Below are 22,822 nucleotides of genomic sequence, written 5' to 3'. Positions count from 1 at the left end.
TGGGTATTTGTGTGCTTCCCTTAAATCTCCCAACCACACTGAACTCAAAAGCTAGAACCGTGACTTCCACTTGGCAACACCATTTCCTTCCCTACAGCTACCCCTAGCATGGAGTTTTGCCCCTAATCAAGCAAACCTATATATTGAATCTATATATTACATATTATTGAATCTTTATGTCATATATTATTGATTAAAGCTTTGATTTCTATTTAAATGTAGCTCCTTCTAGGAGAAGCAGCACTTTAAGAAGCTGTGAGCCATTTTCTGTGTAGTACAAATGAGAAATCTGAGAGCAGGTTACATCCATGACAAAGAAGAAAGAGTAGGGCCCTGGGCTCCTGGGGGCGGGGCAGGGAATGTCACAAAGAGGGTGAAGGGTATGCAGCCTGTGCCTGTCTCCCGGTCCTGTCCAGGTCCCAGCCAGCCTTTGTTCTCTTCTTTTTTCACTCTCCAACTCCCATAAACACCCACTGGCACAGAGCTGCTAGTAGCCTATAGAGATCCTTTGTGTAAATCAGAAAAAGGAATCCCTCTGGGCAGATGCAGTCTTGCAGGTGCAGGGGTTGGCAAGCAGATGGTGCCTTTGGGAAAATTAGAAAAAAGAGCCCCTTCCTTTGGTGCTGCCCCTGCCATGGCACATGCTTGACAAGTGGACCACAGGGCTAGTTCAGCCTCTGCACGCCTCTCAGCCCCATGCAGTGCAGAACCACACAGTGGATGCAGCATGGTGCACCTACTGCCCTCCCAGTGCCTGGCAGCGGGTTCTGTGGGGCTCCTACCCACCTGTACCACCCTGTCTTATATCTCATCCTGGAAGATTCCTCTCTGATAGTTGACTTGCTGACCTCCAATAAACTAATTCTCAGAGGAGAGGAAAATGAAATTTATTAAGCACCAAGAGGTAGTGGTGCTGCTATTAAGCACTCTAAGAGTAGTCCCTTGTGTTATCTTAGTAAGTTCTCCTCATAGCAACGCTTTAAGATAGTTATTATTATTCCTTTTTTACAGGTGAGGAAATTGGTCCCAATCCTACTGTTCTTTGGCCCCAAGCCTGGTATTTCACTTCTCTGAACCTCTGGTTCTTCTGTCCATCTCCAGGGCCTGCTGCTGCTATACGGGGCCTACCTGGCTGGCCTGACTGACCACGTCAGCTCTCCTCCTGTAAATCAGTCTTTAACCATCATGGTTGGGGTCAATCTCGTGGTACTGGCTGCTGGGCTGCTTTTTGTGGTCACCAGATACTTGTACTCCTGGCCCAACCTGGTCTTCGGACTCACGTCTGGAGGTATCTTTGTTTGCACAACCACAATCAACTGCTTCATCTTCATTCCCCAGGTATGATTTAGGGAGAATTTGGAGGAACAGTTCACCCCATCATTCCAGAGACTTCGCTGGGCATGATAGATTGTTTACTTTGTTTCCTAGTGAGAGTTTTTAGGTGCTTTTGATTAGTGAGTCAGAGGGAAGGTGGGGATCCTAGTGAGCTGGCTCCCTCTGTTCTTCCCTCCCCAGTGGGCAAGGAGGGCAGACCAGGGTAGCCAAGCAGTGGCCATTTTCATGTGAGGGGCTGCCTCACAGACTTGCTTTTCTACCCACCCTCCAGGCCACTTCATGCAGCCCCAGTCCTCCCTTCATCTTTACCACTGAGCCAAGCTAATGCCACCCTCCCTTCATCTTGATGATGTCATTTCTTATACTAGCTTGGAAATGAGGAACCTTTCCTTCTTTCCTGTTTGCAATTGCACATTAACCAAGAAAAGCACATTTGGATCTTTATGCAATTTAAAATGCTTTTTCTTTCATTTTATTAGAGGAAAATACAGAACATTCCTTTTCTTTTTACAGTAAGGAAAAATAAAAACTAAATTAAAAATGTGTTTCTTATTATGAGGATTAAGAAAAACATCAAACAAGGGAGGAAGATAGAAGGAGAAATATCCAGAGGGCAAAGAGAAAGAAAAGGAGTCAGAGGGAGAAAGATGAAGGAATCCATAGTCTGTGAAAGGAAAGTGACGTTAAATTACTCACATTATGCCCCAGGGTACTACTGAGCCATGTTCATCCACGTTAATGAACTTGGCATTAGGCACTTTTCCTGTATCCCTTCTGGTTCTCTTTCTCTTCCTCCTGAGGCCTCCCTCATCCTACAACTACCTCAGGATCCCATCCTGATGCCCTTTGCAGCTTCCAGTTGTCCATGAATGACTTCTCCATGAGGGAGCTAACCGGTAATGAAAGTGTTGGCTGATTCAGGGTTACAGTGTATCTATAAAAGGAAAGTGTTCACTTTGAGACATGATGGTGTGAGACAGGCAGAGGCCCTTTGCTCTTCTTCCCTTTCATAAATTATCATTAAAATACTCAAGAGAATAAACAAATACGGAAAAATATGTAGGAGTAGCATTAAAAATCAAGGATGGGCATTGCTTCTGAGCAAGAAACTGGAGGAACTTTTGCTGAATCTTAATGTTATCATAACTAGACTGAAGGAACCCATTGAGACCTGGGTCTTATTTGTCTGGGATGTAGCAGAAAAGGGCTATGAAAAGCCAGGGCTGTTCCTCCTTGAGACATGGTTAAAAGAATGGGGAGACTTTTGGAAAGCCTATCCCCTTAGGCCCTCAGGTCAACATCGTTGATGGGTAACCCATCCATCCATTGCCAAACCCTTTCTTCCTTGATCACCTCTACTCAATAGGCTGAAAGAGCTAAACACTTACTTTGCCAGCCTGCCTTATAACTAGGTGTGTGCCCATGTAACACAGTTTTGAACACTAAAGATTTTCTGGGAGGCTTCTGAGAAAGATTTTGCTTTCCTAAAAAAGCTATGGGGTTGAAGCACCACCTCTCTTCTGCCTTCTTCCTACCTTGAATGTTTGTGATGCTTGGTGCTATGGCAGCCATCTGGTGATAATGAGAGAAAAGCCAAGAGAATGTATTAGTATACCAGAAAACTATAGCTCTCCCCATCTAAGGCTGTAAATTCAGGGGGAAAGAATCTATGAAGAGATTCTGCAGTTCACAAAAAAAGGACCACAAATTTCTTAAGATTTAGAGAAGCTGCCTTCCTCTGAAGTAAAATAGAAAGCTTTTAGAGGGTATATGATTAGTCTTGTCAGTAAGATTCAAAGGATATTGTCTGTCTTTGACTAAAGCAAACTATCATGAAAAGGATATAATCTTAGATAATGAAATATTGAATAAGGATGAAAAGGATTGTGTTAAAAACCCCAGTAGAAGCTGAATAGGCAATAGGACATGGCAAAATAACGAATTAGTGGCTTAACTTAAGGAAACAGAAAACAAGGACACAGGAAAAATATGAGAGACTAGATAAGAAAATATGGAGAGCAGATATGATTTGATGATATGATTATGAGATGATTTAGAAATATGATTTAGAGCTAATAGGAGTCTGAAAGAGAACAAGATAATTTAGAGCAGAAGTAATCACCAGGGAACTATTAGAAAAAAGCCTTCCTGTTCTAAAACAAAACCTCCATCTGAAAACTGAGTGAATCAGTAACCTCCCTGATGAGGCCCTACTTAGGTTTCTCTCTCCATTCTCGCCTCTGCTCCTCTTGCATCCTAATCCTCAGACACAAGATTTCCACCTTCCTCGGTGTTTAAATCCTCAACCCCTAGGAACATAGTAGTGCAAAGGTGCACTTCAGTCTCATACACAGACATAAAAATGCAGGATGAAGTTCAGCTTGGAATCAGACTTCCAGGTTTAAACTAAGAACAAGTGCTTATTTGTTGAAGTGGGAGTGGAAATGGAATTATTGGGGCAGGTGAACCAGAGCTGGGCAGATGGACCGTGTTGGCCTTTCTCTTTCCTTCTCTATCTCAGTCCTTCTCACTGTTCTGAGTTTCCTTTCTCATACTCTATCTTTTCTACTTTCTCTCTCATGCTTTTTCCTTCTCTTGAACTGAGGATGATCTGAAACTAAAAAATACATGCATTAGGATGTAAATTGTTTCTCAAAATATAAAAGTAATGAGGTTTTTCGGGATTTTTATGTGCCCCTGAATTGATCTTCCCCTCTGACTTGGTGGGGGCTTCCCTGATAGCTCAGTTGGTAAAGAATCTGCCTGCAATGCAGGAGACCCAAGTTCAATTCCTGGGTGGGGAAGATCCACTGGAGAAGGAATAGGCTACCCACTCCAGTATTCTTGGGCTTCCCTTGTGGCTCAGCTGCTAAAGAATCCGCCTGCAATGAGGGAGACCTGGGTTTGATCCATGGGTTGGGAAGATCCCTGGAGAAGGGAAAGGCTACTCATTCCAGTATTCTGGCCTGGAGAAATGTATAGTCCGTGAACTGTATAGTCCATGGGGTCTCAAAGAATCAGACACGACTGAGTGACTTTCACTTCACTTCACTTCTTACTTGGTGGCCTTTAGTTGAAGATTCTCCCTGTGAGACCTGAGACTGGATATTCCCAGGACCGTAGGACGGCTGAGTAAATTTGGAGAAGTGTTCAAGGAGAGCCACATGGGAGGCAGAGGGAGAGAGTAGGAAAGTGCCCTCCTTGCTCGTGAGCCTTGAGCCTGGACTGTGATGGGAGGTATACCAGATGTAGACTGTGAACCAGGCAAATCAAAATGATTGGCCAGAGGGAACCTGGAAGAAATACCCCATAAAAGTAACTCAAACTGTCATGAGGGTGCAACTCAGGGACTCTCCCTCTGAGTCTGCCTGTGTCTCTATCCACACATGCTGCTGCTGCTGCTGCTAAGTCACTTCAGTCGTGTCCGACTCTGTGTGACCCCATAGACGGAAGCCCACCAGGCTCCCCTGTCCCTGGGATTCTCCAGGCAAGAACACTGGAGTGGGTTGCCATTTCCTTCTCCAATGTGTGAAAGTGAAAAGTGAAAGTGAAGTCACTTGGTCATGTCTGACTCGTAGCGACCCCACGGACTGCAGCCTACCAGGCTCCTCCATCCATGGGATTTTCCAGGCAAGAGTACTGGAGTGGCCTGCCATTGCCTTCTCCGCTATCCACACATACTGTACTCTTTTTCTCTTAATAAATACTTTACTTACATCACTACTTTCTGTCTTTGTGGAAATTCTTTTCTGCAAAGCCAAAGGGCCAGGGCCCTTGTCACTGACCACTGATCTAGTGGCTAGGATCTAGTGCTTCATTGCTGCAGCCCAGCCTCAGTCTCTGGCTGGGAGCCCAAGCTCTGCTCTAAGTCGTTGCAGGCCGAGGCCACCCTAGATCAGGATTTATGAGAGCAGAGGCACAGACTCCTCAAGGGCAGATAGGTGGTGCTAGAAAGCTGGATGACCTGACTTAGAGGCAAGTGGACCAAGTAGCATTCTCCACAGGCCTTCAGGAAATGCCTGAGTGTTTATGCCAAACGCTGAGGTCATCACCAGCGGTGAGCCAGCCTCTGCTTTTGTGACTTAATCGTGACCCATCCTTCCAACCACCCCTGTCCCCTCCCTCCACCTTTTGAGAGGCAGGCAGGTCCTGAGATAGGATATTATTTTATCTTATAGACCCACAGAGTGTTTCATCTGCTCCTCCAGGAAGTTACTCACAACTTTCTACTCTGCCTTATATTCTTCTGTAAATGTCTCAGCACCCTTAGCAGACAGATGAGCTTTTTAAAGGAGAGCTTCCTTCATTTGTTCACATATCTGTCCATCCATGTATTAACTGTTGGGAACATGCAGTTAAACATGGCCTCAGTCTAGGCCTAGTTGGGAGCAGATGTGAAATGATTAATAACACACGAGTTAAGTGTTTAAGGATGTTACTCCATGCCAAGGAAGGGGTGCCCCAGCCTGTCTTGAGAACTTGGAGACACCGCCTCAGAAAATGATGTGCTTGGGCCTTTCTTGAAGGAGGAGTCAGAGTTCAAGAGCAGACTGGGGAAGGGTAGTGGGTGGCACTTCCAAGGAGGAAACCCTGTGACAGAGGCAGCAAGGCGTAAGAGAGAAGAGGTGTTTGTTCCACCACAAGTCTTTGCTCTTCTTGAAGCACAAATTCAAACAAGGGTAAAGTGGCAGGAAGTGAGAGAGGCACATGGGGTGAATGTCCAACGGCCTGGGTATACCCAGTTAAAGACCTGAGGCTTAATCCCACTATTTTGGTTTCCTATTGCTGTTACAACAAACTCCTACAAACTGAGGGCCTTAAGCAATACAGATTTAATATCTGATAGTTGGTGGTCAGAGATCTGACATGGGTCTTATTGGGCTGAAATCAAAGTGCTAGTGGGTCTGCACTCCTTCTAGAGGCTTTGGGGGAGAATCTGTTTCCAGGGCTTTTTCTGCATTCTTCAATTCGCAACTCCTCCCTCCATCTTGAGAGCCACAGCACAGCAAATTCATATCTCCCTTTCTGTCGTCACATCTCCCCTCTTGTAAGGACTTTTGTAATTATATTGAGCCCACCTGGATGGTCTGGAATCTCCCCATCTCACAATTTTAAACTCAATAACACTTGCAAAATTCATTTTGCCGTGTAAGATAACATATTCACAAGTGCCTGGGATTGGAAGGGAAACGTCTTTGAGGAGCCATTTTCTTCCTACCACACCCACAGAGCCCAGATGCTTAGAAAACAAGACTGCCTGTCCTGAAGGAAGGGCCATGGAGAGGTCCTGAAATTGTGACCTAAGGGTCATTTGTAGCCATACTTCAGCCTACATTTGTAGGTCATTTGTAGTCCTCAGGTCTTAAGGACTAGGACTTTCACAAATGGGGGACTAGAGGGGATGAGATTGGAGGGGCAGAGGCCTTTAGTCAGGGGCACCCTGACTTCACCCAGCCAGCTTAGGATAAGACATATCAAAAGTCTTGGAAGTATCCTTACACAAATGTTGAGCAGCTCCTCCAGCAGCTCTGCAGGGAAGGCTTGGGCTGGAGGTGCTGGGGAGAGAGAAAGGAAAAGCTAAGGAGATGAGGGGCCCTGAGGGACCACAGACATACTGTGACACTGCCAGGGCCAGTGCTAGGAGAGCAGCGCTGGAGGTCAGTGCCACCCACCCACAGCCACAGAGTGATCCTGCAGTGCTGGGCTCCAGTAACCTTTGAGCTGAGTGGTGAGATGACAGTGCCCTAGGAATGGGGCCTTCAAGAAGGGCATCTGACAGGGTAGGTTCCTGGCCTGACCCAGCACAGGTCACACAGGCTCCTGATACCATGAAGGACTCATGCTGAGTTAACAGGGGACCCAAGAAGACTTAGGGAGTACCTGGTATTGAAATTGATGGTGGGATTTAGAATCCTGTCTGAGACTTATGAAACTTACTTACCTTCCACAGTCAGAGCTCAGTAAATGTTTGATGAGCAACCAAAGACATCCCAGGATCACTGGGAGGTTCCTTGCAGACTCCTCAGCATCATTTTTAGAGCTAACATGCCAGAGTGTCCAGAACCCATCACTGGGGCTCTTCATTATGAGAATTCCTAGGGGAAAAGGAGATGCCTCCAGCCCTGTGGGCTCCCCTGGTATCATGTCACTGGCATTCACCAGGAGTGTCTCAAAGGCTCAGAAGCATTGCCCTCTTAGCGAATGTCCTCTGTTCAGCCCCATGCCTGTTAAACTAAACCAACCTGTGCATCCATAGACCAGTTCTGAAAACCAGTATCTTCTGAAAAACATTCTCCAGGATCCTCACAGTTGACCATCTGTCTTCATCAGCTGCGTTGAGAATGTGCAATGTGGTACAGCAACCTGGTTACAGCCATGACTCTGCTACTAAGTGTAGCCGTGTGGACCTAAACAAGTCAAACTCCCTCTGAGTCTTTCTTCATTTGTCAAGGAAAAAAGATGGTTAGATCACAGACCTAATGTTCTGTCATTTTTATTGATTTTTACTGACATTTGTGGTTTTCTCTTTGTCTGAACTTTGATTACTGATTTGGGTTAGAAGTCCTCAAGAAGGAACTGGGCTTTCAGTGGCAGTAAGCACAGTCACTCAACAAATAAGAATAATGAAGAATGGCTACATACAACTAAAACCAGCTTCATTTGAAAACTATGTTGTTGGCTTGTTTAATCCTGTTATAGCTCCTGAACTTTGGCTTAAGAATGTGGCCCCAGAAGTATGCCTCAGCCCTGGTTTTCTCTGACAGTCCAGCAGTGGGTCAGTTGATGGGTCCAGCAGAGATTGTTCTGTTTCATCAACCTGTCATCATCTTCCTTTGGCATTTTTTAAACACTATAACCTTAACATTCTCTAAACCTTCTGTTATTGCTGTTTTTGAACTTTCTAGAGTAAAGTACACTCTGAGGAGAGAATAATTTGTCCATTTGTGTATCTGTGACACTGTCATTCCTTGGTGTTTTTGAGAAAGAGTGAGAGAATGTGTTTCTGGGTGTGTAATTAAGTAAATAACATGTGTTCTTTTCTCTAACAGCTGAAGCAATGGAAGGCATTTGAAGAGGAAAACCAAACAATCAGACGCATGGCCAAATATTTCAGCACTCCCAGCAAAAGCTTGCACACCCAGTATGGTGAAGAGCAGAACTGCCACATTAGAGGAGAGAAAAACTCGATGGAGAGACTCCTCACAGAAGTAAGCCAGACCCCTGCCTGCTGGCTTCCCTAGAAAGAACTCCAGTCATGCATCAGTGGGCCCCAGTTGCCTCATTGCTAACATTCCTTCTCTTTCCATTTCTCCACTTCCTGGCCATCCTGGTCTCCCTTCAGATCAATTCAGTTGCCCAGTCGTGTCTGACTCTGTGACCCCATGGACTACAGCATGCCAGGCCTCCCTGTCCATCACCAAATCCTGGAGCTTATTCAAACTCATAAACATCGAGTAGGTGATGCCATCCAATCGTCTCATCCTCTGTTGTCCCTTCTCCTCCCGCCTTTAATCTTTCCCAGCATCATGGTCTTTTCCAGTGAGTCAGTTCTTTGCATCAGGTGGCCAAAGTATTGCAGCTTCAGCATCAGTCCTTCCAATGAATATTCAGGACTGATTTCCTTTAGACTGGACTGGTTGGATCTCCTTGCAGTCCAAGAGACTCTCAAGAGTCTTCTCCAACACCACAGTTCAGCTTTCTTTATAGTCCAACTCTCACATCCATACATGACCACTGGAAAAACCATAGCTTTGACTAGATGGACTTTTGTTGGTAAAGTAATATCTCTGCCTTTTAATATGCTGTCTAGGTTGGTCATAGCTTTTCTTCCAAGGAGCAAGTGTATTTTAATTTCATGGCTGCAGTCATCATCTGCAGTGATTTTGGAACCCCCCAAAAATAAAGTATACTTTGCCAACCAAGGTCCGTCTAATCAAGGCAATGGTTTTTCCCGTGGTCATGTATGGATGTGAGAGTTGGACTGTGAAGAAGGCTGATCGCCGAAGAATCGATGCTTTTGAACTGTGGTGTTGGAGAAGACTCTTGAGAGTCCCTTATACTGCACGGAGATCCAACCAGTCCATTCTAAAAGAGATCAATCCTGGATGTTCATTGGAGGGACTGATGCTGCAGCTGAAACTGCAATACTTTGGCCACCTCATGCGGCGAGTTGACTCACTGGAAAAGACTCTGATGCTGGGAAAGGTTGGGGGCGGGAGGAGAAGGGGACGACGGAGAATGAGATGGCTGGATGGCATCACCGACTCTGTGGACATGAGTTTGAGTGAACTCCGGGAGTTGGTGAGGGACAGGGAGGCCTGGCGTGCTGTGATTCATGGGGTCGCGGAGAGTCGGACATGACTGAGCGACTGAACTGAACTGAACTGAAAAATAAAGTCTGTCACTGTTTCCATTGTTACCCTATTTTCCATGAAGTGATGGGACCAGATGCCATGATCTTAGTTTTCTGAATGTTGACTTTTCAGCCAACTTTTTCACTCTTCTCTTTCATTTTCATCAAGAGGCTGTTTAGTTCTTCTTCACTTTCTGCCATAAGGGTGGTGTCACCTGCATGTCTGAGGTTATTGATATTTCTCCCGGCAGTCTTAATTCCAGCTTGTGCTTCATCCAGCCTGGCACTTCGCATGATATACTTTGCATATAAGTTAAATAAGTGTGGTGACAATGTACAGCCTTGACGTATTCTTTTCCTGATTTGGAACCAGTCTGTTGTTCCATGTCCAGTTCTGTTACTTCTTGACCTGCATACAGATTTCTCAGGAGTCAAGTCAGGTAGTCTGGTATTCCCATCTCTTGAAGAATTTTCCACAGTTTCTTGTGATCCACACATTCAAAGGCTTTGACATAGTCAATAAAGCAGAAGTATATGTTTTTCTGGAATTCTCTTCCTTTTTCTATGATCCAACAGATGTTGGCAATTTGATCTCTGGTTCCTCTGCCTTTTCTAAATCCATGTTGAACATCGGGAAGTTCACATTTCACATACTGTTGAAGCCTGGCTTGGAGAATTTTGAGCATTACTTTGCTAGCGTGTGAGATGAGTGCAGCTGTATGGTAGTTTGAACATTCTTTGGCATTGCCCTTCTTTGGGATTGGAATGAAAACTGACCTTTTCCAGTCCTGTGGCCACTGCTGAGTTTTCCAAATTTGCTGGCATATTGAGTGCAACACTTTAACAGCATCATCTTTTAGGATTTGAAATAGCTCAACTGGAATTCCATCACCTCCACCAGCTTTGTTCATAGTGATGCTTCCTAAGGCCCACTTGAAATCACATTCCAGGATATCTGGCTCAAGGTGAGTATTCACACCATTGTGGTTATCTGGGTCATGAAGATCTGTTTTGGATAGTTCTTCTGTGTATTCTTGCCACCTCTTTTTAATCTCTTCTGATTCTGTTAGGTCCATACCATTTCTGTCCTTTATTGTGCCCATCTTTTCATGAAGTGTTCCCTTGGTATCTCTGATTTTCTTGAAGAGATCTCCAGTCTTTCCCATTCTACAGTTCTCCTCTATTTCTTTGCATTAATCACTGAGGAAGGCTTTCTTATCTCTCCTTGCTATCCTTTGGAACTCTATATTCAAATGGGTATATCTTTCCTTTTCTCCTTTGCCTTTCGTGTCTCTTCTTTTCTCAGCTATTTAAAAGGCCTCATCAGACAACCATTTTGCCTTTTTGCATTTCTTTTTCTTGGGGATGGTCTTGATCCCTGCCTCCTGTACAGTGTCACAAGCCTCTGTCCATAGTACTTCAGGCACTCTATCAGATTGAATCCCTTGAATCTATTTGTCATTTCCACTGTATAATCATAAGAGATTTGATTTAGATCACACCTGAATGGTCTAGTGGTTTTCCCTACTTTCTTCAATTTAAGTCTGAATTTGGCAATAAGGAGTTCATGATCTGAGCCACAGTCAGCTCCCAGTCTTGTTTTTGCTGACTATGGAACTCCTCCACCTTTGGCTGCAAAGAATATAATCAATCTGATTTCGGTGTTGACCATCTGGTGATGTCCATGTGTAGAGTCTTATCTTGTGTTGTTGGAAGAGGGTGTTTGTTATGACCAGTGTGTTCTCTTGGCAAAACTCTGTTAGCCTTTGACCTGCTTTGTTTTGTACTCAGCTTCTTCTGCATTACTGGTTGGGGCATAGACTTGGATTACTGTGATATTGAATGGTTTGCCTTGGAAATGAACAGAGATCATTCTGTCATTTTTGAGATTACATTCAAGTACTGTATTTCAGACTCTTTTGTTGACTATGAAGGCTACTCCGTTTCTTCTAAGGGATTCTTGCCTACAGTAGTAGATACAATGGTCATCTGAGTTAAATTCACCCATTCCAGTCCATTTTAGTTCACTGATTCCTAAATGTTCACTTTTGCCATCTCTTGTTTGACCACTTCCAATTTACCTTGATTCATGGACCTAACATTCCAGGTTCCTATGCAATATTGTTTTTTACAGCATTGGATTTTCCTTCTATCATCAGTCACACCACAACTGGGTGCTGTTTTTGCTTTGGTCCGAATCTTCATTCTTTCTGGAGTTATTTCTCCACTGTTCTCCAGTAGCATATTGGGCACATACCGACGTGGGGAGTTTATCTTTCAGTGTCCTATCTTTTTGCCTTTTCATACTGTTTATGGGGTTCTAAAGGCAACAATACTGAAGTGGTTTGCCATTCCCATTTCCAGTGGACCACGTTTTGTCAGAACTCTCCACCATGACCTGTCCATCTCTAATGGCCCTACAAGGCATGGTTCATATTTTCATTGAGTTAGACAAGGCTGTGGTCCATGTGATCAGTTTGATTAGTTTTCTGTGATTGTGATTTTCATTCTGTCTGCCCTCTGATGGATTAGGATAAGAGGCTTATGGAAGCTTCCTGATGGGAAAGACTAACTGAGGGGGATACTGGGTCTTGTTCTGATGGGCAGGGCCATGCTCTCTAAATCTTTAATCCAATTTTCTGTTGATGGTGGAGCTGTGTTCCCTCCCTGTTGTTTGACCTGAGGCCAAACTATGGTGGAGGTAATGACGATAATGGCGACCTCCTTCAAAAGGTCCTGTGAAAGCACAGCCATACTCAGTGCTCCCGACCCTGCAGCAGGCCACCACCAACCCATGCCTCTGCCAGAGACTCCTGGACACTCACAGGCAAGTCTGGGTTAGTCTCTTGTGGGGTCACTGCTCCTTTCTCCTGGGTCTGGTGCGCACAAGTTTTCCCTTCAGTTCAATTCAGTCACTCAGTCGTGTCTGACTCTTTGCGACCCCATGGACTGCAGCACACCAGGCCTCCCTGTCCATTACCAACTCCTGGAATTTACTCAAACTCATGTCCATAGAGTTGGTGATGCCATCCAACCATCTCATCCTCTGTCGTGCCCTTCTCCTCCTGCCCTCAATCTTTCCCAGCATCAGGATCTTTTCAGATGAGTCAGCTCTTCGCATCAGATGGCCAAAGTATTGGAGTTTCAGCCTCAACATCAGTCCTTCCAATGAACATTCAGGACTGATTTCCTTTAGGATGGACTGGTTGGTTCCTGCAGTCCAAGGGACTCTCAAGAGTCTTCTCCAACACCACAGTTCAAAAGCATCAATTCTTCGGCGCTCAGCTTTCTTTATAGTCCAACTCTCACATCCATACATGACTACTAGAAAACCCATAGCCTTGACCAGATGAACCTTTGTTGGCAAAGTAATGTCTCTGCTTTTTAATAAGGTTTCCCTTAGCAGCAAGCAAAACCTCAGCATTTCCCCAGCCACTGCTCCTGTTGCTGACCCTCACCCACTTCATTCATTCATTGGACAGATGTGTGCCAGGCATTGTGCTAAGTGCTGAGGAACAAAACAGTCCCTACCTTCATGAAGCTCATGGTGTAGTGGAGGAAATAGAGACTGATCAAGTATCCATACAGTTATAAATGGTGATAAGAATTATGAAGGCAAGAAACCGTGGGAAGAAAGAATAGTGAGTGGTGAGGACAGGAGAATCTAATTTAGAGTGGTCAGAAAAGACTCCCTGAGCTGAGAGCTGAAGTTAACTATAGAACTGGCCAGGCAAAGAGTGCAGGGAAAAGCATTCCAAGGGTGGGGAACAGCATTGTAAAGCCCCTGAGTAGTAGTAGGTGCTGGCTTCTTCTGTATGATACATTCTTTCTTTACATAGCATGGTGCCCTTGTTTCCAAGATCCTCTGGGGTCCTTTACTATCTTTTCCAGGTGACAACTAGAAATCTCTGTCCTCCCACCAACCCAGAAAATTAAGAAGTATCTAAATATGGGGAAGAGAATGAATAGAGCCTTTGAACAACATAGTAGCATTAAGCGGGGAACAAGGCAGTCCCTAGTCCTTCTTCTGTTCTTAAGCCAAAGTTGGCATCTCTCCCAGAACTGGGCAGAGTGGTGTGGGCTTGAAGAAAGCACATGGGAAAACTTGAGGCTTCAGTGCCTCAGAGAGGAGGCATGGGGCCCATAGGAATTAGTAGTTTTTTTCACACTAACTAAATTATATTCTATATAATTTTTTTTAGTACAGAACATACCTGGGTAATGCTATTTGGGAAACTATACTTTTTTGTATTAGACTGACACTTGAGTATCAGTTAGTCCCTGTGCAAAAGGATGGTGTGATGGGGACCTACGCAATGCAACTTGTAAGAATTCAGCTCCCCAGGTCCCCTCAGTCTTTCACACCTTTCCCTCTGTTCTGGACCATTTTTATCCATCAGAGTACACTTCATGTCTTTACTATTTGTGAAGCAGTCAGGACCTTTTTTCAAAGCCAGATTTCTTCCCACCTGGCAAGGCAGTAGCATTGCCATTGATACTCTGAAGTCTTCAAAGAAGCTTTTTTTTTCCCCCCAGCTAAACAGAAGGCCAGAAACTTGGCGAGAACACCCAGCATGGTTTTCATTCACAATCAGCTCATGTTGGAACAGCCAAGTGGCCTGACTCTTTAGCCTTATGGTAATTTGTGACGTGCTTTTTGTACTTCTGCCATGCTACCCTGTTTCCCACGCAGTGACTGAATCTGCTGTATCCAGAAAGATGCCTCGAGTCTGCAGAGGAAGAGCCGTAATAGGGAGCAGATGCTTAGGCAGTAAAATGCTGGCCTCCTGCCCCTGACTCTCCACACCTGGAACATATTTCCAGAACAAGCCTGAGAACCAGCAGCCCATCCCAGGGCCCTGTGGCAGGGCCACGAGAGGCTCCAGCATCTGCATCCCCAGCTCCATCACTGCCCAGGACATAAACACAGGAGTCTCTCTTGCCCCCTTGACTCCAGCTTCTTGGCTGCATTTCCCTCCTCTGCAGCTCCTCTGCCACCCTGGTGTCCTCTTACTTTCCCATGGTCTGGGTGGTTCATCTTCTCATTCTTCCACCTCTTCCCTGTGGCTGGGGTCCCCAGAGGCTGTTTGGGGCAGCATCCACCCTCAGTTCCCAGGCTGTGTGGAGGCCAGCAGGTAAAACCCTCCCAGAGCCGGAGGGACTTCCCTCTACATTCTGCAGCAGAGGAAATTCACCTATTTTCTTCCTTGAAGCACAGAAACAAGAGATTCCATTTCTCCCTGTGGCCTGCAGCCTATGAAACATCCCCACAGATGTTTTGCTTCCCTGGGTGTGCCAAAAGTAATTGTTAATAAGCTCATTTCAATGCAGCCTCCATAGTCTGTCAGATTTTGGTCTCACAATGGCAAACCACGCCTCTGATTAGTATGCAGCCACGGTGAAAACAAAGTTCCACTTCCTTTTCTGTAAGAAAGGAGATTTACTGATTAGGCTGACTGTTTCTAAATCTGTCACCAGCCAGCTTCAGATGTTTGGTTTGCTGGAGCAGAGTATTCCTCCCAATCAAATGTTTATACTGTTTTCTTATACTGTGATAGGCTTCCCAGGTGGCACAAGTGGTAAAGAATCTGCCTGCAATGCAGGAGACACAGGATCGATCCCTAGGTCAGGAAGATCCCCTGGAGAAGGAAATGACAACCCACTCGAGTATTTCTTGCCTGGAAAATCCCATGGACAGAGGAGCCTGGTGGGCTATAGTCCATGGGGTCACAAAGAGTCAGACACAAATGAGCATGCACATGCCACAGCATACACTGAGGAATTTGTAAATAAGGCACAAGAAGGCAGCACAGTTTGCTTGCTGGGGCAGTTGTCATCAGCTGATGGCATCCTCCCAACTCTGTGAGGTGGCAGAGGCCTCCTGAAGCCAGCCTGAGAATGTGGAAGGTGGGCTTCACAAGTAAGGGCTGGTGAAAAGAAAGAGAGTTGGGGTACCTCCAGTGCAGCCGGCACAGCCACCCCCTCAGAGAGATACCTGGCACCACCCAGTTATCATGAAGAGCCTGAGTGAATGTCTTCCTATGACTCACCCACTCTTCTTCTGGCAAGTCCTTGAATCACCTATGTTTCCCCGACAACACCCAGCCCTCACTGCTCTGCTCCTGAAAAGGGTAAACAGGCAGGCAGGCGCTCTGCTGCAAGTCCTTCCGCTTATTCACCAGTTGCTCACCAGTCCGGGACTCTCTCCCGAGGATAAGAGAAGCAGACTAAATCAGGATGAAACTGGGAGTACCATAGTCAGAAAAATCACCGCCTGCTTATAAGTCACCGCCAGGCTCATAAGTCCAAGCAACCTTGGAGTTGCTGGCAGAAGACTACTGTCAGACTAGTTAATTTATTGTTCCCTCAAAGAGTCACTTCTGGGCAACTCTTCCATATCTTTCTTAATTTTTATTGGAGTACAGTTGCTATATAATGTGTTTGTGTTTCTTCCATACAACAAAGTGAATCTGCTATACGTATAAATATATCCCTGCTTTTTTAGATTTCCTTCCCATTTAGGTCACTACAGAGAACTGAGTAGCATTCCCTGTGCTATACAGTAGTTAACTCTACCATATCTACTCAAGAAGAAACCACAGGTTTGTCCATACGTGACTTGTGTCAGGAATCCTAAAGAAGGGAAACACCCTTTTATTTCTGCTGCTGCTGCTAAGTCACTTCAGTCGTGTCCGACCCTGTGTGACCCCAGAATGGGCTTCCCAGGTGGCTCAGTGGGTAAAGAATCTGCTTGCAATGCAGGAGTCACAGGTTCAATCCCTGGATTGGGAAGATCCCTTGGAGAAGGGCATGGCAACCCATTCCAGTATTCTTGCATTGAGAATCCCATAGACAAGAGGAGCCTGGTGGGCTACAGTTCCATGGGGTCGCAAAGAATCAGACTTGACTGAGCAACTGAGCATGCTTGCAATAGAGTGAAAATCGCTTAGTCGTGTCCAGCTTTTTGCAACCCCACGGACTATATGGTCCATGGAATTCTCCAGGCCAGAATACTGGAGTGGGTAGCCATTCCCTTCTCCAGAGGATCTTCCCAACCCAGGGATTGTACCCAGGTTTCCCACATTGCAGGCAGATTCTTTACCAGCTGAGTCACCAGGGAAACATATGCTTGCAATAAATGGACATCTGAATACTCACCCTGAACTTCTAAAGGGGATGGCAATAGTTCAGTCGCTCAGTCATGTCCAACTCTTTGCGACTCCATGAACCGCAGCACTCCAGGCCTCCCTGTCCATCACCAACTCCCGGAGTCCACTCAAACCCATGTCCATTGGGTCAGTGATGCCATCCAACCATCTCATCCTCTGTCATTCCCTTCTCCTCCTGCCCTCAATCTTTCCCAGCATCAGGGTCTTTTCAAATGAGTCAGGTCTTTGCATCAGATGGCCAAAGTATTGGAGTTTCAGCTTCAACATTAGTCCTTCCAATGAACACCCAGGACTGATCTCCTTTAGGATGGACTGGTTGGATCTCCTTGCAGTCCAAGAGACTCTCAAGAGTCTTCTCCAACACCACAGTTCAAAAGCATCAATTCTTCAGTGCTCAGCTTTCTTTATAGGCCAACTCTCACATCCATACATGACCACTGGAAAAACCATAGCCTTGACTAGACAGACCTTTGTTGACAAAGTAATGTCTCTGCTTTTTAATACACTGTCTAGGTTGGTCATAACTTTCCTTCCAAGGAGTAAGCATCTTTTAATTTCATGACTGCAATCACCATCTGCAGTGATTTTGGAGCCCCCCAAAATAAAGTCAGCCACTGTTTCCACTGTCCCCCTCTTTTTGCCATGAAGTGATGGGACCAGATGCCATGATCTTAGTTTTCTGAATGTTGAGCTTTAAGCCAGCTTTTTCAGTCTCCTCTTTCCCTTTCATCAAGAGGCTCTTTGGTTCTTCTTCACTTTCTGCCATAAGGGTGGTGTCATCTGCATATCTGAGGTTATTGATATTTCTCCCGGCAGTCTTGATTCTAGCTTGTGCTTCCTCCAGCCCAGCATTTCGCATGATGTACTCTGCATATAAGTTAAATAAGCAGGGTGACAATATACAGCCTTGACATACTCCTTTTCCTATTTGGAACCAGTCTGTTGTTCCATGTCCAGTTCTAACTGTTGCTTCCTGACCTGCATACAAATTTCTCAAGAGGCAGGTCAGGTAGTCTGGTATGCCCATCTCTTTCAGAATTTTCCACAAACCCTTCCCCAAATCCTCAGCCATGTCATCTGCCCCAAGAACATCAGTTCCCCATGATGATCTCTTTCCTGCTCCACTGCCTTCAAACAAATTTCAGAAGGTGGACATCAGGTCTGAACTAGGCAATCAGCTGCTGTAGCACCAGAGGGTTCTCAGGGCACACACACTGCCGTTACTCCTCCTCCTACTTCGTGCCCCATGGTCCTGCAGTTAGAACAGCATATCTCTGTAGCTGTCACCTGCCAGCATCCTAGGTACAGCCTGTTTATCAACTAACAGCCACGCAGCAGGTAGGCAGCTCAGCTTCTCCAGTAATTCTGATGCCTGCCCTTCTTTGGGAGATACCAACAGCTGATAGTGTCACATGATAGTGCTGGCCTCCCATCCCCATGTGTCAGTGGAGGGAGGTGATAACACCAACCTGATATTCTCACTCCACCCTAAACCCCACCCCCATCCCTGGCTCCAGTCTTGTCACACTGGCCCAGGAATCTATCATTTCCATGTTCTCCCCATTTTCTAGGCTATTTAGCAAGAGGTTGGATGCTTGTTTCCCCAGTCCTTCCTCCCCTTCACAGGTGCCTCAAAGTCATCTGTATTTTGCAAAAGTGTGATTGATATACCCAGAGATGGGCCATCCCAAACACTGTTTAGATTGCGGTTCTACAGAGTGACCTGAACCGCTCCTCAGTTCTGAGAGGGTCTACAGCAGCCAGCAGGCAGCTAGACTGTGCCCTCCCCGCCACCGCAATCTCTCCTTGCACACAGTGCTACAGTTTGGGGACATATGGGGGGATCAAGGTCATACAACAATAAATGATAGTTAATCTTTACTGAGCACGTATGTCAGTTTATTGTGCTACACCCTTTATATGCATCATCTCATTTCACTTCAAGAAGGTGCTTCCTCAGGGCCTAAGATCACCAGCTAGTATGTGGAGAAATGGATTTAAACTGAGATCTCTCCACTATGGGAGACACTGTGAAAACCCTCAGCAGCATCTTTTGTTGATGGTTTTGCTTTTGTTTTATAGAAAAATGCTGTGATTGAAAGCCTGCAAGAACAAGTAAACAATGCCAGAGAGAAGCTGGTGAGACTGATGTCAGCAGGGTGCTCCTCTGACCTCCCAGAGGAGGCTGTGCCACCTGCCTCTTCCCACCACAAGGACATCCTAGCCGCAGCCTCTGCCCATAGTCTGGCACCTCAAGGGCTTTCAGAATGTCTCTCTGACTCTCAGAATGATACCAGTGCAGCCACCCAGGACTCCCAGAGCACCTCAGTGCTGGCCTCAAGTGTACAAGGCCTCAGGGGGCCTGTGAAGGACACCAGCCCCTCCACAGGGCAGAAGCAGGAAATTTCTGACTTGAAAGACCTTTCTAATCCTTTACATTTGGGCTGCAACCAGAAGCCATGGGCTGAGCAAAGCCAGACTGCAGAAAGAAGAGACCAGGTACCCATGGCCCTCCACCAGTGTCTCATGCAAAGTGAAGAAGGCTCTGTTCCCCAGAGACACGGGCAGGTAGAGAACTCAGAGGGGCCCCCGGAGCAACTGTCAAGAGTCAGTTCAGTGATCAGGGAGAAACTTCAGGAAGTCCTCCAGGATCTGGGCCTGGGCCCTGGGGCTCCCCTCCCCTCTGCCTTGTCTTGTCCCCAGCAGCCCTGGAAGAGCAACGCTGCCCACAGCCCCCAGAAGGTGCCCTTCTCCAAGGAGCCGGGCTTCAGCCCCTCCATGGTGAGGAGAAGGCGGGCGGCACAGCAGGCTCGCTCACACTTTCTAGGGGCTGTACCCTCCTATGTGGGGCATCGGGTAAACAGGGCCGTTTCTGGGCAAAATGTACAGGACAGGGACAGCTCCTGCCTGGACCCCCAAACTGCTGATCACAGGGTAGCAAGACCCTCTTCTGGGAATCCTTTAGTACTTCCTGCTCCTCGAGGCAAGCCAGGCGCCCTAGAGGGCCGCACACAGCGCCAGGCAGAGCGCCGGGCAGCCGAACGGAGCCTCGCATCCTTTCCCCAAAAGTCTTCCGGTTCTGGCCGGAAGCTGTGTCCCGCTGCCCCACGCCCATCCAGGGCCTCCCCCGACCTGCCTGGGCCGCGGCAGCCCCCAGGGTCCCCAGGCTGCCCCTCCCTGTCTTCTCCAAGTAGCTACCTTGACACCGAATCCAGCAGCTCAGACGAGCTCTTCTGCCGCTGCCACCGGCCCTACTGCGAGATCTGCTTCCAGAGCTCCTCTGACTCCAGTGACAGTGGCTCGTCAGATACCGACCCTGAGACTTCGGGGGCGCTGGCTTCCTGGGAAAAGCTGTGGGCCCGCTCGAAGCCTATCGTGAACTTCAAAGATGATTTGAAACCCACACTGGTGTGAACAGCAGAGCAAGTCTGAACCTCGGGCTCTGTCGGGATAAGCCATAGCATGGCCCGCTGTGGCCTTCAGGGAACAGACCAGTGCCCTTACCACGTTCCTGTGCTCATTTGAGCACCATGGTACCTTGAGCACTTCCTGATATACACAAAGAGGGATATTGCCTGTTTTGTTACTACCTCACAGCATTCCTGTAAGAGACTCCAGCTGAGTGCCCATAAAAGATACTCTTTAGATAAAAAGGTCTTAAATGAGCACAAAGAGTCTTCTGTTCTGGTCAGCCTGTAATGTACAAAACTCCATATATACCAGATGGATGGCTGGGTGGACAGACAGATGGAGAAGTGGAAAGAAAATTTCTGCAGAACCAGAATTGTGGACTGTAATTCATCAAATTGGCTTTTTGGTGGCCAACCTGCTAGGAAAATATCTCCTATGGACTTGGGTGGTCCACTCTCGGTAGGGGGTGGTTTGTTTCTGCTCAAGTTTGTGAACAGCACCACCTCTCAGTCCCAGCTTCCAGTCAGACTCATCTCAGAGCCACCTGTACATCTCTATTTTGTGTTCATGTCTTCACACCATTGTGGCACCTCACCATCACTGATGAGACAGTCAGGCAGCCTGGATCTCTCTGCTGGGCTCGGGTGGCACCTGAGGCACCCCTCTTCTTTGACCCTGCCAGTGGTGCGGTTTTGCAGTAGTGGGAAGTGTACACTGTTGAGGTTGGAGAGGCCCTGTTGGTCAAGAGAGTGTCAACTGGGCCAACATGACCACTGATGGCTACATTGACCTGGAAATAGAAAACAGGAAAATAGGAAGAAATGGGGGAGAAGATAAGAAAAAAAAATAGATTTTGCACATTTACCTTGAGTCTAGCATGGTACTTGGAAATATCAAATGTCAGTAATTGCTTATGATAACCCCGTGAAGTAGGTACTCTCATCCCCATTTTACAGGTGGGGATTATGAGGCTTAAGAGGACGGAGGTGGCTTCCATAGCATCACACTGCTGGAGAGGGACCCATGTGGGAGTTGGGCACAGCTCACAGTATTCCAAGTGCATACACTTCCCTGGGGCACATGTCTTCACTTGTTCCTCTGGGAGTGGCAGGCAGAGTGTGGCAGGCTGGACAGCAAAGGTAGCGTGGGAAGCTGCAGTGTGCTCAACCTGCAGGCCAGGATGACAAAACTGGGCTCCTCGCCTCAGTAAGCAGCCCACCACACACCTCCCACAGCAGCCGAGGAGCTGGTGAGAGATAAGTACCAGGGTCTTGTCGGCTGCCAGAGCCACAGAGAAAACACAGCTGGGTCCACCTCACTTATTGCTGAGCTAGTTGTTTACAGGCTGTTCCCTGCCCCTAACCTGTGTGTGTCTCTGCATGTGTACACATGCTTGTGTGCAGGAGCATGGGCCTCATAGATACATCCAGAGGGGAGCATTTGGCTCTAAATGTCTTGCAGAAGATGTTATCATGGACTCTCGTTGGCTGCTGACACCTTGTGGGTCTCCAGACACTGTACCAGGAGGCCCTCCTGGTAACACAGCTTCTTCTGTTGTCCACTTTTAAATAGAAATATCATAATTTATTCTGCGTGTGGGCTTGAAGTTTCTGCTTGTGCTGTTTGTATGCTGTCCAAGTGATGCCTTAATAAAAGAAATGGCTCTTGAGGCAAGTCTCTTCAGAAATTGTAGTTTGAGGCTGGGGAGGAGGGGGTACAGATAAGACTGAAGCACCCAAAGGAGTGGAAACAAAGCAGCATTTAGAGTTGCTGTTGGCTTACCATGGGATCCAAGTGCATTTTCCACCACACTTCCACTGGTAAGATTCCTCTGACATTTCCATGTGCAGCTTCCTACCCGAGGAACACCTGTGAGTAGGAGACCTGAGACCCTTGACTCTTTCCACCACTGGGGGTCCTGTGCCTGGGCTCTACCTCCTTCAGCTCCTTTCCCCCAGCGTGTCACCGCTAGCAGCCTACTGTTCCATAGTGTGTGACACGGCAGTCCTCTCACTCTCTCCACTCCTACACCGTCAGTTCCCCCATCCCAGCCCATCTATATCTCCATGCCTCTTCTATCTAGAATTTCTCTCTTTTCTGTGCACCTTGTGAGTTACTCATCCCTCAAGGTTCAGGTAGAGCATTCACGCTCTCCTCAGCCTTTCCTGAGCATCCTCAGGTAAAAACAACATCCCCCAGTTAAATGAAGAAAGGTGTTTGGGGGCCCATGTTTCAAATGTAGTTGTAAAGAAGCTTCTATCATACATTTTACCTAGACTGACTTTGTAACGCTTGCTAGACTTTGTTGAAAAGATGGAGAATTTATCCTAATTTTCTTATTTATCATTTGGCTGGAAAACTGTGTGCCAGGCACCACAACTCCCTGCCCCCAAATACTCTCTCCAAATCTATTGTTTACACTGTGTGCCACCATACCCCTACTCCTCACCAGCTCCTTCCTTGGATCTTTTACTCAAGAGCAGCTAACCCAATGAAGGTCTTAAAGGGATGTATGTGTCTTGACTTTGGGCCAACTCTTGATTGTTACAGTCCT

The 22,822-nt window shown here is 46.7% G+C and overlaps 1 protein-coding gene across 1 annotated transcript in view; it reads left to right on the top strand.

The window, feature by feature from the left end:
* Positions 1 to 21,749, top strand: part of GPR156 (G protein-coupled receptor 156) — an 84,676-nt gene extending 62,927 nt beyond the window's left edge. Inside the window, exons 7-9 of the mRNA XM_055435212.2 lie at positions 1,102 to 1,338; positions 8,385 to 8,543; positions 18,940 to 21,749. Of these exons, the coding sequence (XP_055291187.2) occupies positions 1,102 to 1,338; positions 8,385 to 8,543; positions 18,940 to 20,271 (1,728 nt within the window). The 3' untranslated portion in view covers positions 20,272 to 21,749. The remainder of the gene's footprint in view (positions 1 to 1,101; positions 1,339 to 8,384; positions 8,544 to 18,939) is intronic.
* The last annotated feature ends 1,073 nt before the right edge of the window (positions 21,750 to 22,822 follow it).

This window comes from Moschus berezovskii, chromosome 1, assembly GCF_049115385.1.
Source record: "Moschus berezovskii isolate FMDL1 chromosome 1, NW_MosBer_1.0, whole genome shotgun sequence".
Classification (NCBI taxonomy): Eukaryota; Metazoa; Chordata; class Mammalia; order Artiodactyla; family Moschidae; genus Moschus; species Moschus berezovskii.
Note: the sequence above shows the minus strand (reverse complement) of the source record. Positions and strands in the feature narration are given on the sequence as shown.